Source organism: Theobroma cacao, chromosome 7, assembly GCF_053813885.1.
Source record: "Theobroma cacao isolate CCN51 chromosome 7, ASM5381388v1, whole genome shotgun sequence".
In the NCBI taxonomy this organism is placed as follows: domain Eukaryota; kingdom Viridiplantae; phylum Streptophyta; class Magnoliopsida; order Malvales; family Malvaceae; genus Theobroma; species Theobroma cacao.
Window position 1 is genome coordinate 12864604 of NC_142645.1, and position 16625 is coordinate 12881228.

The 16625-nt window shown below is 31.6% G+C and overlaps 1 protein-coding gene across 1 annotated transcript; it reads left to right on the forward strand.

The window, feature by feature from the left end:
• Positions 1–2796: 2796 nt before the first annotated feature.
• LOC148761707 (E3 ubiquitin-protein ligase RHA2B-like) lies at positions 2797–3369 on the forward strand. Its single transcript, XM_088808516.1, has one exon. It carries the CDS (start codon positions 2844–2846, stop codon positions 3261–3263), a length of 420 nt encoding a protein of 139 aa, XP_088664642.1. The 5' UTR covers positions 2797–2843; the 3' UTR covers positions 3264–3369.
• Positions 3370–16625: the final 13256 nt, after the last annotated feature.

Consider the following 16625-nt stretch of genomic DNA (forward strand, 5'->3'; position numbering starts at 1 on the left):
TTTCAACTCCCGCATGTTTTAATCAATCTTTGACTGCTATCTTTCCAAAGCATTCCTTTTGAATGGGACGTTTCAGCGTCAATTGTCGCACACCATTCCGTTTATATTTCCAACACGTGCCTCCATAAATATTCCCATCTATATTCCAGCCTTTTCGAAGCCACATATCTATCTTTCCTTCGCTCTCTTTTCCCTTATCTACTCTCTCTGTCTCTCCACCATGCTCATCGGCAAGCTAGGCAACTACTTCTTTTCTTTTCTTTCAATCGTTTCGCCTCTGAATTTAAAGCTTGAAATGGACGAAAAATTATTGCTCATTGTGTTACTCTAAATCAAAGAATTTTTTTTTTAATCTGTCTAAAAAGTATCTCTTTACTTATATTTTTAATATGATATGTAATAATATCTAAAAGGCCTATCCCTCTTTTTAAAGTCCCTTTTTAATTAATTCCAAGCCTAGGTTATTTTAGAACTATCAAAATCAGGTAAGAGTGACAACCCCTACAAGCAACATAATAAGCATGATGAATGCAAGCACACAAGCACGTACAAGGTAGAAAGCCTTCAAGAAAACAAAAAAGCATACAAACAAGCAAAGAATGCGAAAGCAAGTAAAAGTGTGTAAAAAGAGATTTGAGAGAGTAAAGCTTCAATTAGCATTGAATCATTAGTTGTACAATGAGTTTTGAGGGGGAGTTTTATACATAGAGTCTCCACAAGTAGTTAATTTTATATTTACAAGCTATTTTGGAGCCTAAAAGTGGCTCTTTCCCTTTAATGAGCAAAAGGATGTGTCTAGCAGCTAGATTGGTTCAAAATGCAGTAGGAGGCCCCCACGTAATGTTTTGGCGGTTCTGCCCCTCCAAGTGGACTGTTGGCTACAGTGCTGCCCAGTCTGCCTGCTGATGCTACATGCAGGGCTGCAAGGTGGCTCGATGGAGTACACAGTCTGCCTTGCTGCATGCAACCTGGTTCGTCTGCGGGTCACGGGCTGTTGTGCGCCCCAAATGGACTGCTTGTGTGCCTAGGCACTAAAGGGGTTATCTCCCCATCTCATGGTCTGATGAGGTTACCCAGGGTCCTGTGTTTTCATTGACTTATCGTCTTCTGGTGTCTTGAACCACGAGTCGTGACATGTGCATGGTGCCAACGTTATGGTGATGAAAATTCCACAAGCTTTTATCTGTGAGGGAACTTTTAATGTAAAAATTAGAAAAACGATGAACACTTATTCTATTTGGAATAATCATATTACTTGATGACCTTTGAAGTTTCTATTAAACGTGATAACACTTGGTTAACGTTTAAGTCACTTTTGAGTTATGAATTTTGCTTGAATGAAGATAGTCTAATTTATGGTTACATATGTAGGGGAATAAATTTTATTCTTGTTGAAAAGTAGTGAGGTTGGGTGGTCCGGAGAATGGTGCAGACTTGAATGCTTCTTTATTATGGTGAAAATGAAATGTTAGCTTAGTCCCCTACTCCCATCCCATCGTGCAATTACGCCGTATTCACCGCAATATGCTTGACTTGTTAATTCTTTCAGCTTAAAGCTAATTAATTGGATTTTTTTGTAAAATTTTGAACGTTAGCAATTTCTTTTTTACCAATCACATTACATTAATTACAATGCAACGCTCAAATCTTGCACCGTCAATTAATTAATTAAGTTTCCTTTATTAAATAGATTATTATCTTACATATCAAAATTGAAAATTTTGGAACTCCATATAAAATCACATGTTAATTCAATAATTATTTTAATTTTTGCCCTTAATTTTAGTCTATCAATCGCTTATTCTAATTACATGGTGGAAAACAATAACAATGATAGAAGAACAATCCTCCATTGTAAACCTGTACACGAGAGCAGGAAGAATTGAACGAAAAGGAGACTTGACTAGTATTTGTGTCGAATCGTGACCACCACCAGCATCGCAGGAGCCCACCGTTCTCAAATGGCTAAATGAACTATAGGACCCATTTTATTTTCTAATGTTGAATTGTTGCTACAACTTTTAGTTACTCACCAAGGTGACTAATCTTTTGTAAGGCTCATTATCCCTTTTTTTATTCTTTTTGTAATTTCATCGCTAAAACAAAAAGAGGTTACACCAATATTTAATTTGAGTTATAGCTTAATGTTTTTAGAGCTCGAGACATCCCGAATTATCAAAATTTGAAAATTTATTTTAAATAATATGAATTTAAATCTTAAAATAGACGAGAAATTATCGCTCATTCTGTTACTCTACATCAAAAACTCTTTTTTTTTTTTATGTCTAAAAAGTATCTCTTTACGATATGTAATAATATCTAAAAGACTTATCTGTCTTACCGAGCATTTAACTAAGATGTTCGTGTCTCTTGTTCAAATAATCCCCAGTCCTGGATGGGGAAAAAAACCCTCATCCAGTACTTAGCTTTCTCAGCAGTGAAGTATACACACAACACCGCACGTTGGTGTAGTGTGTCCAAATAAATTCTTATGTTCAAACATGGTAAGTATACTATCGCAGTCTAACATCTTGTTGTCTCAATTTGATGATGGCAGCATACAGCATCTTTCAAGTCCAGCATGTTTTAATCAATCTTTACTGCTACTAGAAGAAGTTTTACTCGTAAGAAGGACATTTAAAAGAAAGTTATCTTTAACTGCATCTTTTCAAAGCATTCCTTGACAACGGGACGTTTCAGCATCAATAGGCGCACACCTCCCATCTATTTTCCCAACACGTAACTCTATAAATATCCCCATGTGTTCCAGCTTTTTTGAAGCCATATCATCTTTCCTTCACTTTCGTTTCCCCCTACTCTAGTACTCTCTCTGTCTCTCCATCATGCCCATCCACAAGCTAGGCAACTACTTCTTTTCTTTCCTTCAGATCGTTTCGCCTCTGAAATGGGCATGGAACTTCTTGCTTCATTACTCCTTGTTCCCTTATCACATGCCAGGAATTGGTGAAGATCTTAAGCTAGGGAGGTGCAACTACTACAAGCAAGAGTCGGGTGAGGAAGTGGTTGAATGCGCTATTTGTCTATGCAATATTGATGACGATGACGAGATTAGAGAGTTGAGATGTGACCATCTTTTCCATAAAGTTTGCTTGGATAGATGGATTGGATACCGGAATTCAACTTGTCCCATTTGTCGCAGTTGTATGACTCCTCGGAGGCTAGTTACCGGCATGGAAGTGATACTTTTCAATTATGTTTCTTTTGATGATTGTCGCCACCGGGATGCCTGGTGGCTTCGTTGAAAAGGAATTTAGTCCGGGAGGAGGCTTGAACTTAAACTTTTGATTTACAAGTGTCAAGCACACCTGCTAAGTTATGTAACAGACAACACTTCTCCTACTCCATAGTCCATTGATGTGGCTTTGTAAATGGCGTTTAAATTGAACTCCGAGATAGGCCAATGCTATGAATTTTAAGAGCAAAAAAAATAATCATTATGTACTAGATTAACTGAAAGAGTAAATAAAGGATTCTTCCTTCCTTGTTGAGACTAGTCATAGTCAAGACAGAAGGATTTCCATGAAAATTGGTTGATTTAATTCTTTTCTTGGTATTTCATGAATATAATCTTCTCTTTTTTCAGTTTTTGTTAAACTCCTCGTCCCCACTGAAGTGGAAATTGGTTTAAGGTAAAACTATTAACTGAATGAGACGTTTGAATTCAAAGAGTAAGAAAACATGCTATTACTCGCTTTCAAGCGAATCAAAGTGGCAGTAAAAGATAAATATCATAATTTGTAAACTTAAGGATATCTTAGGTACATAAATATAAGAGAAATGTTAAAAGTTTTGATTGTTTGATTACTCATAAAAAAATAAATATTTTTACAAAATTACATTTATTATATATAATTTTCCTGTCATTTTTTGATTAGGGATGATTTTTTTAGGTCTAAAAAATAAAGTGTTTTCGAAAATAATATTTTTTTAATTTAAACTATTTTTAGTCAAGAAAAAAATTTTTTGAACAAAATTATCCTTAATGAAACCTCCTCGTATTCAAGTGTTGTGCTCTCTATTTTTAGCTTTTTTTTCCCTATTGATGTTACATGCTATTTTTTTTTTTATGATTATAAGAAATGTAACAAATAAAATAACCCAAAAGGTAATTATCCAAATTAGAGGATTTTGAATAATATTTTTTTATCCAAATCCATTTCATCCCAGTAGTAACATTGACATTGAATAATTTTTTAATGCATCTTCATTTTCATATCAAATTCCATTTTTATTTTAAACTTTATCTTTATCATTAAAGTGTTTAACTTCAAGAGTATATATCCTTGTAAAATACAATGATAGAGAACAAGTTACATACTATATTTAACACAATATTGTTATTATATTTCATGTTCTAAAAAGTATTGTTACAATTAAAAAAAAAGTTGTTACGTGTTTTAATTCCAAGAGTTTATGTTGTAGGTAAAACACAAAGGAGCAAGTTATACACTATCTTTAATAAATGTTGTTGTTACAAAATGACACTCCAAGTTTAAGTAGATGTTACAAACTTTAGTAGAAAATGTTACACGTTAAGGTCAAAGCTTTAGCACCAGATGTTTCATGTTAAGGTTAAAACTTTAGCACTAAATATTACACATCAAAACTTCCTTCTTCCTCCTGATGTTACACATTAAGGCATGAATCACTTTGTTACATGCCAAGACATGTTCTACTAAACTTGAATCACTAAAAAACTAAACACCAATAAACCAAAGAGCTTGTTGTTGCTCACCATGCCATACTTTTTGGTTTCTAGGTCGATATTGAGATGGTGAGAGATAAACAGAGAAAAAGTTTTTGTGAATGTAAACCAATAAATCCAAAAATATGTTATTACCTTCCATGTCATGCTCTTTAGTTTATAAATCGATGACGATATGACAAAATGATAATTTTGTCTTTTGACTATTTGAGTAGTTGTAAATTATAATAAGTGATTCTTCATTTATTACCGATTAACTATAGATTGGATTAATGCTTCTTCTTGAAATTTAACTAACCTGAACCATAAAAAGTTACCATCAAACTCAATATCCATCTAAGCTGATTGAATAAAACATAGGTGGCATTTGGTATTTTGTTAGGAATGTTATTGCTAGGAATGTAATTATTAAGTATGTGATTGCTAAGAATGTGATTATTAGGAAGATAATTTTGTAACGTTTGGTATAACATGAGAAAGTGATGATTGCAAAGAATGTGATTGTTGAAAAGATTATATTGTTTATTTGGTTTGAAAGTACTTTACTAGGAATATAATATAAATTTACAAAATTATCCTTATATATGAAATATTAAGTTAAATAAACTCATCTTTTATTTAATGTAAATTTTTAACTTTTAACTTTATCTTTTAAAATAATAAATAATAATATGATAAATATAATATAATATTTAAATATTAATTATTATTATTATTAAATATTAAAATATATAAAATCACTAAATATTATATTTTTAATAAATAAATTTTTATTAAAATAGGTGAGTAACTAAATATGTTTTTTATTCGACACGATGGAAAACACATATTTATGGTCCACAGTCAAAACCCAGTTCAAGTTTTTCATTTGATATGCCTTCTCAAGCCTAACCAAAAGAGAGAAAAATAAAAAAAAGTTGCCAAGAATTTATTGATTTTTTTGAAAGATAGGCAATTATGTTTAAAAGCATATACAACATGCAGAAAGCCCATAATATTTTTTTCTATTGAAAAGTCTGACAATCTCGTCTCTGTGCTTCCTCCAGCACCCTTTATAGCCAAGAAATATAGCATCTGTCCTCTGTATTGTAGGTCTTCAGTTACCCAACCAGGCAGACTCCTTTGAGAGGATATGCAAAATCTACAATAAGAACTTCTGCTACCTCTCCTTTTCCTTTCTAACCCAACAACATTCATTATTTAATTTATACATCCTACGTCTTAATTGCACATCTTTTCCATCAAGCTAGGGTGAAATGAGTTTGCCTATGGAAAAGTTTTAAGAACTTCAATGCGACTCTGCAGATTGATAATACGACTCTGCAGCTAGTCTTCTGGGCGGCCAGAGGAAGAAGAAGAGAAAAATAGAAGAAAGGGTCTGCAACAGAGGTGAGAACAATTTGGGGAAAATATGTTTAACAACTTTATCATTGTTGAGGGAAAGTTGCTTTCCCTTTGTGAAAGAAGGGAATGACATTCCTCAACTCTTTGCAGTGACTTTACAGCGAGGAAGACTTTCCCATGTCTAAATGACAAACCAAACATTGCAAAGACTTTACAATCATTTAAATTGTCGGGAATGTAACCAACTTACACCATACCAAACGTCCCCATAGATGCATGTACTTATCTTGTGAAAAAGACACTGATGTCAGATCAACCTTTCACTTTTAACACACCTTAAATTTCTACTGCTTACACAAGTTGTTTGAATTTAAGCTTCATATTTGTTTCCTGAGTTGATAACAATTATTCATAAAGAATTAACATTTTAGCCGAAAATATTAAATTGAAGAGTCTAAAACAGAGCATGACGATACTACAGAACTAGCCTTACCATCTTCGCTCTGCCAATGCTTTCTTAGATACTTGTGAAATGATTGTAATTTCCAACATTTAGTAAGTAGCATGCGTTTAGCCGAATATTAGTCTCTTTCTGAGTGCACCGTTAGGTGATGATAGTATGCGATGCATGCAGTTGAGAGTCAAGAATGAAGAAGGGCCGTCTTTGTTCTTTCTTGTTTAATAAATAGAGACAGATGATTCCTTTTCTCATGCTTAACGGGATGATGGAGCTTGTCCGTGTCTTGGCTAATTTTGGTGGCCACATATAATTGGCAACTCTGAAATCAATTCATTTGTGTCCTTCTACTCCAGTTCTAGGCATAATGGGTGAAATGGCATGCACATGTATGTGCTTGGCTATAATACGAGGAAGTTTAATGATGGAGGCGAATTTGAATCTTGAACCTTAATGTTATGATCTAAGGAGTCGAGTTATGTTATAATTTTAAATCATATTAAATGAATAAAAAAATATATAGTTTGAACAGGTTGAATACGTACATGCACAATGACGAATCTATAATTTTATATGAGGGGTGGTGAGTAATTATACAAAGTCAGAGATCAGGTCAATGATTCGATTTCGAGCAAAAAATTAATCACTTTGGAAATTAAATTAAATTATAATATAAAATTTCATTAATAATTTAAACATAAATTTTCAAATTCACTAATATAAATAGACTTAAAATAGAAAAAAAATTACTATTAGATTTTCAAATTATGTATCGTAAGCTGTGCTCGATGTGCTTTCATACTTTCAAATTCATCTATAACTAAATCAATGTCAATAGTTCTGATAATCTCTTTCTCAACGTAAAAAATAAATGAACTAACAAAAAAAAATCATCTTCCATCTTATTACTCAACCTTGTCTTTACAATTTTCCTAATTGAAAATGCATGTTCTGTAATTGTTATAGAAATTGGAAGAGTTAAAGTAAGTCAAACCAAACGATGAGTTAAGGAAAAAAAAAAAGGAAAAGGAAAGAAAAGAAAAAAAATTCCAAAATTTGGGCTCAGAAAGTGAAAAGAAGAAAAGATGAGTTAAGGAAAAAAGGGAAAAAATAAAAGAAAAAGAATTTCAAAATTTGGGTATAGATGGGCTAAGGAAAAAAGAGAAAAAATAAAGAAAAATAATACTAAAATTCGAGCTAAAGAAAAAAAGGAAAAAAAAGAAAAGAAATATAATTCTAAAATTTGGGTTTAGAAATAAAAAAATAATTTCAAGATTTGAGTTAAGGAAAGAAAGAAAAAAAAAGAAAAATAATTTTAAAATTTGAAGCTTAGAAAGGATTAAACCTAGGCATTCAAAATTTAATTTAGGTTCCTTTCTACTACTTCAAATCAGTTCTTTTGATTTGTTTAAGAATGACGAAGTTATATATTCTGACTTTTATACACATAAAAATAAAAAAATAAAAAACTGAACTGCCTCTGTACATGCACATATATATTTTTTTGGTTTGGTACAAAAAAGACAGAATATACACATAAATAAAGATATCACCTTTTGAACTGCATGAAAATACAAACAATATCATCATTAGTATTCAGCCCATTTGAATTTTGGGTCATCTACTATATTATTAATTTATTACTCTCTCTATCTCATGTATATGTTGTCTCAATTTAACTTAATGGTCCAAGTTTTTCAATTTTGATTTCATTTTATTTTAAATATATCAAAATATAAAAAAATACATTTTAAAAACCTTGAATGAATAGGTTTTTAAATACGTATTCATGAAAATTTAGTTTAATAAAAAATTTAAAATACTAAATGTGAAGGTTCGAAAAGTTAAGTCTGCAAAAAATCAAATTAACTCTAACATTATTTATTATTTATGCGACGGAAGGAAGGAGTATGTCTTAATTGTCCATAAACAATGTTGATAATGAGGCAGGTGCAGAGTTTCACAGTGGAGAAATGCTTTAGGCATGTCAAATTGGCAACAGGTAGTAAAAGAAAAACGTGGCGATCGGGTTAGAGGCTGCTCTATTTCTTCCATATTTCTAAAAGCTTGACCGCAGACTGAGAAGTTTTGCTTGGAATTGAGTTCCAAGAAATAAGTTAATTTAATGCCTGGAGATGTATTGAATCATTTTCTTCAGTGCCTGAGTCATGCTATAAGAAAAGACGTTGAGGCTGTTTAGTTCAACGATTGGACAACAAACTTGTCACCATTCCATTATTCTTAACTGCCAAATGAGAATTATATACTTTACAATATCTATAATCGATAACTGCGCAGCTCTTTCTTTTGTCTTGTTTAGGCAGCTGTTTCTGTTTCTTCTTCTTTTCTCTCTCTCTCCCTCTCTTTTCAACATAAATTCTTATTGGTATTGGAGGGGCCAATCATTTGTTATTAAAATAAATTAAATACTAATCACAGTATCAAAGCAAAAGAAATGTTGTAGCAAAATTCATCATAGTAAAATACTGTAGCATGACGACATAAGATTATAAAATTTTAATTTTGATTAAATTGTATTATCAAGAAAGTGTTGATAGTCAAAAGTCTATTAGAATACATTGATTTATACTTAACGTTATGAATTACTTGTTTATGATGTTTTTTGGTGTCAAGGTTAATCTTGTTATCGATCAGAGTCGAGGTTCCTCTATCTTTATTTTATAAATAAACATTTTCTCTTTAAAATAGTTTCGAACTGTTTCGACGAAATTATATACTGGTATGATTAAAATTTTAAAACATAGACATTTAGTAGAATAAACCAATTGAGACTCACATATGATAGAGGTAAAGCTCTGATCCATTGTCAATTTGGTCAGTCCAAGGAAAATTGTCGTCCATCTGCTTGGTCTTCTACTCCCTTTTTCTCATTCCTCAATTTCTTTCTGATTTTCTTTTCTTCTTAGTTTTTCTTTTAATTTTAATTTCAAAAAAACAAATAATGAGATATTTTTAAACATGTGGAACATATCTTATTAATTATTTTTTACCATGTCACTCACTCATCTAATTAACGAAAACTAGTAAATTATTTAATCTAAAAGTTGAATTTTTGTTATAGTTCAGATATCCCTTTTTATTAACTATTTTCATCTCATTCCTAAATGTATAATTGTTTCTTAAAAGTCACTATATGATTTTCCCTAAATATTTTTTATCATTGTGATTTCTTTGTAGGTATTTTCTACACATTACTATTTGGCTTTTTAAGTACACTTGTATTTTTTGAAAAGCAGAATATCTATATTTGAAGATCATCATGTACAAAACTTACCAAAAACAGGACTTGCCTGTCCCTACACAGCTATAGCACTCAAGCCTAGCAGCATATCAAAATTGAAGCAACCAAAAACAGGAAGGGCCTGTATCACGGGGCGTCTGAAGAACCCCCACGTGACACCTGTCCTTATGCAGTCATATCATTAAAAGGCAAATAGCATATCTTGTCTGCGTTGACCACCAGCTTTGCCTGCCCTAAAATATGTTAGATATTTAGATATGATTTGATCTGTTGATACTTTATACCTACAAAGTGTATTTTTTGGCCGAATACGAATTTCTATGACAATGTAGACTAGAATTAAAGTAATTGCAAACATTCAAATGCAAAGGATGTGTTTACCTTTCAAAAAGTTGAAAAAGTTTGTAGTTTTAGCATGGGTTAAAATCATATGGGTTGATTATTAAGTAGGTTGAATCACTGCCTCCTATAAACTCTAATTTACCTACATTTCAACAATTCTAGATTAAGAAAAGTAAAGAACCAATAAAATTAAATTACCTTGAAAATTAAAACAAGAAAGAATGTATACAACTCAAATTCTACAAAGAAAAATTAAAAAGAATAGTAGAGATCATATTTTGTTTCTAGAAAGGTATTCATTCATCTTGGTCCTCTAGTAATAGATGCTACTGAAGTTTTAATTTGGTTATTTATTCAAAGTGAAAAATCTTTATTACAAGGTATAATTTGAATTTGTCCTCCATAACAGGAAGCAGGAGCTAAGATTAAATGTGGGTAGGTGGGTAGAATATATAAGTCAAGGTTTTTTTTAGCAAGAATCAAGTTAAAATAAATAAATTATTATTATTACACAATTATTTATATATTTTTAAATAAATAAATTAGCTTAAAGTTTGTTTGCTTAAAAGTTCTCGCATTATTGTATTCTATGCTATCCAAATAATATCCAAAAAAAATTATGTATAGAAATCTAATTTTATGAAACGAGATATTTTGATTTAGTAATTAATACATGTTTTTCCGTTAAAAATAAATTTTGTTTGCTATTTTCATATTTCTAAAGTTGCAATTGATAGAACTATAATTATATAAAATATTTGATGAATACGTAGACAAATATTGAAGAATTTTTTTTAATACATTAAGCACTCAAAGATATTAAATGAAAAGTTTGAAAACTTAATTGCAAAATCATAAAAAATTTGAGAAAGTTAAGGGGTCAAATAAGGATTAATAAAAATTAAATCAAGGAAAACTAAACGGGGTTAAATGATCATTTAAAATTATTAGATGAGCCGCATAAAGGTTGCAAGAAAATGAGAGAAAACCTTATAGGTTAAAAAGCAATTTTGGCAAAACCAGGGGGCCATTCTCCATCTCTAACGATAGTAAAATACAAAAGTGGTCCTTAACCTTTGAAGTAAGTTTCATTTGAATCCCTAACCCCTGATCAATTGCTTTATTATTTTTTTTTGGGATTTGAATTGCTTTATTTAAATCTCAAGCCTTTTTTTTTAATAAATCGTTGCAATTGAGTTCTTCCATTAAATATTTTGTTTAAAGTGGATAAAATGTGCTTACGTGGATAATCTCAATTTTTTTTACTTAAAGATTTAGATTAATTTTAACAGATAACAGAGTTGTTTAACGATAAGACTTTATCAAAATAACTTACAGAGACTTGTGGTATTTAAATGAAGCAATTGAAAAGTTAAGAATCAAAATCAAAATTTCATTACCAAACGATTAGGAATTTAGGGTGCATATTACTTTCAATCTCGTGCATTGGATTTCAGCAGATAATATGTCATTTCTGTTTACCTCGTGGGAGAACAATCATCCATTGTTGACATGTTACTTTCCTTGGTTGGAATTTATGGTCTTAATGTCTAAAAGCATATTCAATCTTTCTCGAGCTTCGCTCAACGTGAAGAAAAGTCATTTTATTTACTTTGGTAAGAAAAAAAAAAAAACAAAGCCACCTTTTAGAGGATACGGGCCTGATCCGAAATTGGTTTAGCTTTTTGGCTCAAAGCAAAAACCATATACCCTAAATTTCCAACCACGTTTTAAGGACATACCCCAAAATTTCCAGCCACGTTTTTAAAGACTTGTGCTTATAGGTCCAGGACGTTGGTATGGTATGGTATGGTATGGTTCATCACCCTTTGAAAATTCCCATGCCAGCTTTCGACAGGGTTCACCTCTTTGATTCCTTTTTGTTCGCCAAAATTCAACACGGATGGCTCAGTTAGTAGGAAGCCTGGTCAAGCTGGAATATGTATATACAGGTGGTGTTTCTATCTACACTGATAATGAAGAAAATTGGATACATATTCCAATTCTGCATAATGTTGGGGATTGAAGTCTCTAATTCTGCAGATATAGAATACTCTTGCTCTGTTTCTTCCTAAGCCCAGACCCCTGGCCTGAGTCCTGACCCCATCATTAATTATTTGAGAGTGACTTGGTAGTTGTCATATCTTCACTTAAGAAAAAATTAAAGTGGGAATTAAGGCCTCACTGATTTCAACAATAGAACCAACCTGAAGGAGAAATCAGTAGCCCTATTTTTGTCCTCACCTTTTAGGAGCAGAAAATGTGGTCAGGGATTTGTTGGCGATGCCGGTGTTGACAGGCCATCATTGTGATCTCATTCGTTATAATATCACGGGTCCGATTCTTTTATATTCAATATTATTGAAAATGTATTAAAAAATATTAATAAAAATGTAATTAAATCTCCCACTTAATGCTTTCAAACCGATTTTTTGTTTTTCTTTTAGGAAAGCATTTGTCATTTCTAATTAGGCTCCACAATATAAACAATCCCTCCATTTTGAAAAAATATGCTCACATCCATGATCCATGGCATGTTAGGTCGAAATTTACTTTCAATATATAAAAAAAGGGTAAATATTGTATTTTTTATTTATGCATATTTAATATTAAAAATTAAAAAACTTAATAAAACTCGTAAATTACTCGAGTCAATTATTACAAAGTTTGAACTTGACCTAACTTGTTATTCGAGAAACTTGACCAAGAACTTGGCTTGATAACCAACATGTTGAATTGGAGGATTCATTGAGTCAAGCCCAAAAAACATACAAGTAGCTTGACTATTTACAACCCTGGGTATGCCGCAGTTCAGATCTTGCTATCTAGGTGGTGACTTTATATTAAGTTGCATAATTAGTAAATTACTATAATATTTTTCCTGCTCAATAAAAGTAATGTACTTATTGCATCAAATGTTGTTCTGATTTGTATGTTAAATAAGAAGTACAATCATGTAGTGAGGGAGTTAAGGGTTTATATTCAAAGAAATTCAGAAGGAATGGAGACAAAAATGAAGGTGAGCCTTTAAATATTTATGGAACCAAAAAAGGTCATACAGAAGATGAATTAGCTTTTGAAATGGGAGAAATATAAGTAAAAATTCCAAAACTTCACAAAAAATTAAGAAAACTAAAAGAGGACCAAGCAAGAATAAGTAAAGTAGCAAACTTGAAAAACTAAAAGGGGGCATGTTTGTGTGTAGTGAATTTGGGCAGTTCTCAAAGCAAAATAAAAAGAGGAAAGTGAGGAGAGGCTGAATCGAAGAAAATGAGAGAAATGTAAGAATAAAAGAAAGGGAACAAAAGTGTAACAATTGAGATCATGGGAAGGAAATCTTGGGATTGTTGCATAAGGCCCAACCAGGAGCATGGTCTTAACTGGTTATGCCAAAGCCAAGGCCCAAACATAAAAGAAAGAGAACACATATGATTCCAAATTTTTTACTCTAAGAAGGTATGTAAATTTATAACCTATAGTCTATTTTATTTCTGAAATTTAGGTATACCTTTTATGTGCATTTCATTTAGTGACTAGAATATGAAATTATCTAAGCAAAGCTTATATCTTAATGATAGAAATTCTCACAAAAAAATTGTTATGCTCATTTGTTTGAGTAAATCTTGAAGTGTTTCTGAGCTCCCAAAGTGTTAGGAGAGTTTAAACATTCTTTTTCAATATATGAGCCAATTGAAATCGTGATAAAATTAAAAAATCCCTAAAGGTTATGTAACTATGAAATAATTAAAGCAGATTGTCAAGAAGATAACTCTACAAATAAAAGATAATTCAAATTCTTGGAGTCATACTTTAGCTCTTCAATCATAGAAGTTGTTTCAACTTATTTTAAATTCAAATATATTGTGTTATCTTGTACAGTTTCCCTATGTATTAAGTTGCACTCTATCACATCAAATATAATAAATTTTCCATTTCAAATATTTTATATGGTATCAGAGCACTTTCTTTTTTACAAGATTAAGATCCATGGCCAATTCTACAACATCCAACACCATTCCCTCCTCTGCAACAATAACTCAACTCATTATTAAGTCCTAACCAAAACCCGTAACCTTTTTCAATTCTAGAGCATAAATTGCATTAAAGCTCTCAACCACCAATTTTCATGCATGGAGACGTTAGGCCTGATCTCTCTTTGCCGAAATGAAGTTAATAAGTTATGTGGATGGAACTATTTCCCAACCATCAAAACTAGCTACTCAATCAGATGGGTCTATCACACCCAATCCAGATTTTGATTCTCAGTTTTGTCAAGACTAGCTCATTGTGAGCCTGCTCCTATCCTTTATGATCGAAAAAGATGACATTACTTTTTTCACATGCGAGACCTTTCGCCAACTATGGATGGCTTTTGAAGCCAAATACGCAAATCCATCACATTTTCATGTTATGTCCCTCAAGAATCAACTCCAACGAAGCCACAAAGGCTCTCTGTTAATCACAGAATATTTGTTCTTTGTCAAAAGAATAGTTAATGAACTAGCTATTATTGATCATGTAATTTTAGATGATGACATTACTATTTATGTGCTTAATGGTTTAGGTACAAAATATATGGATATTGCTGCCTCCATTCGAACCAGAGACCATCCATTCTTTTTTGAAGAGCTTCATAGCCATTTAGTTGCTCCGGAGGAGTACTTGAAATACGATGATGTTGCCAACTTGCACAAAAAAAAATGGATCCTCTAACAAGCACTTTCAATCCAATCTGTCAACTCAACGTGGTAATAATGGGGCTTATCTGTCGTGACGTGCGGGTCCGGGAACCCGTCCTCCAGACGCGGGTGAAAATTAAAATCTCAAAGTGTGGGAGTCGCCACCAATCCTTTTTTATCTAAGGTGTGATTGGTCACCTATTAACCCGATTCTTAATCGACGAAGTCCTAAATTAATTTTAGGTCCGTCGAAAGAACGAGAACTGGTCCATGTTTTAGAGATGGGTTCGGGAGTGCGGTTACGCACGGAGAAGGGTTAGCACCTCCGTGACGTCCGTTCTACGAACGGTACCATTTAATCTTAAGTTATCTTAATATAGCCTTTTCTTAGTTTAATCCCTATTTCATTAATTAAATTTTTTATTGAATTATCAGACTGAGTTTTTCACTTGGTCTTACGTATGCATATGATGCAAGCGTAGAATGATGTCGTGACTTGTTTATTTTAAATGATGGAGTCGGTAATCTTTTATTGGAAAATTATTCGAAGACTATCCCAACGCTTTGGTGAAGTCTCGAAATTCTCCTCACCTAGAGATATCCCCGGAAGAACTCGTCTCTACGAGCTCCTCGGGGAAATCCCATCATCGGGATTCCCGCGCCATTTGCAAAATAAAAGTGGCATGCAATGACATTATAAAAGGATGGTATGTACATGTACGCGTTTATTGATTATTTAAAAATTTTGATTATTTGTTATTTTTTATTTTTTATTTATATATATACTTTATTTTTTCTTCTATTTAAATCCATATTTGTTGTTGGTCAATTTTTTTTTACTTGATTACAAAGCTTATCTAATAAATAATTAATTAATTTTTAAACGATTGGATTAACTTTATTTAGTAATATTTATTTAAATTAATTCGAATGTAACAAAATTTCCTACATATATTATTTTTTAACCATGACTATTTGACTTAATGGGTATTGGAGTTTAGAGTTCGAACTTATCCCGACGTTTCGGTGAAAATCCGTCTCGAACTTTGCACCCAAAAAAAATTCACTTAAAAAAAAGCAACTCTTTGCCTTTCTTAAGTGAAATTTTTCCAATAATCATTTTATTTTTTCATTCATTTTTTATATACATATATATTTTTATATTCGTATCATGTATTTTTGTATGTATATTATATTTACAACTATCTAAATATATTTATAATATAACTATTTCTTTCTCTTTTTTTATTTTATTTTTCGCATTTACTTACTCTTGTTATCGTTATTATTATTATTTAATTATTTATTTGATTTCTTAAATATATTTTTTCTTATTTATTATTTTATAAATACATTTATAATTTTTGTAAAAACTATATTGAATGTTAATAAAATTAATACTAATAATATAATAACTCAAATAATATAAAATACAAAACTTACCTAATTTTGAGTCCGACGAAATCCAGGTGAATTCAAGAGCCCACACTTTTTTTCTTGTCTTGTTTCTTGGTCAACTTGCATTGTCTTCTTTTTTATTTTCCTTTTCTTTCTTTTTTTCCTTTTTTTTCCTTTCTTTCCTTTCTTTCTCTTTTTTCTTTTTCTCTTTCTTTTCTTCTCCCTCCCCGCGGGTCCCCCTTATCTTTTTTCTTTTTCTTCTTCCTTCCTTTCTTTCTCTTTCTCCTTCTTCTCCCCGTTGGCTTCTTCTTTCTTTCTTTCTTCTTCTCTTTCTCTCCTTTCTCCCCGCGGGTCCCCCTTCTCTTTTTCTTTTTCTTCTTTCTTCCTTTCTTTCTCCTTCTCCTTCTTCTCCCCGTT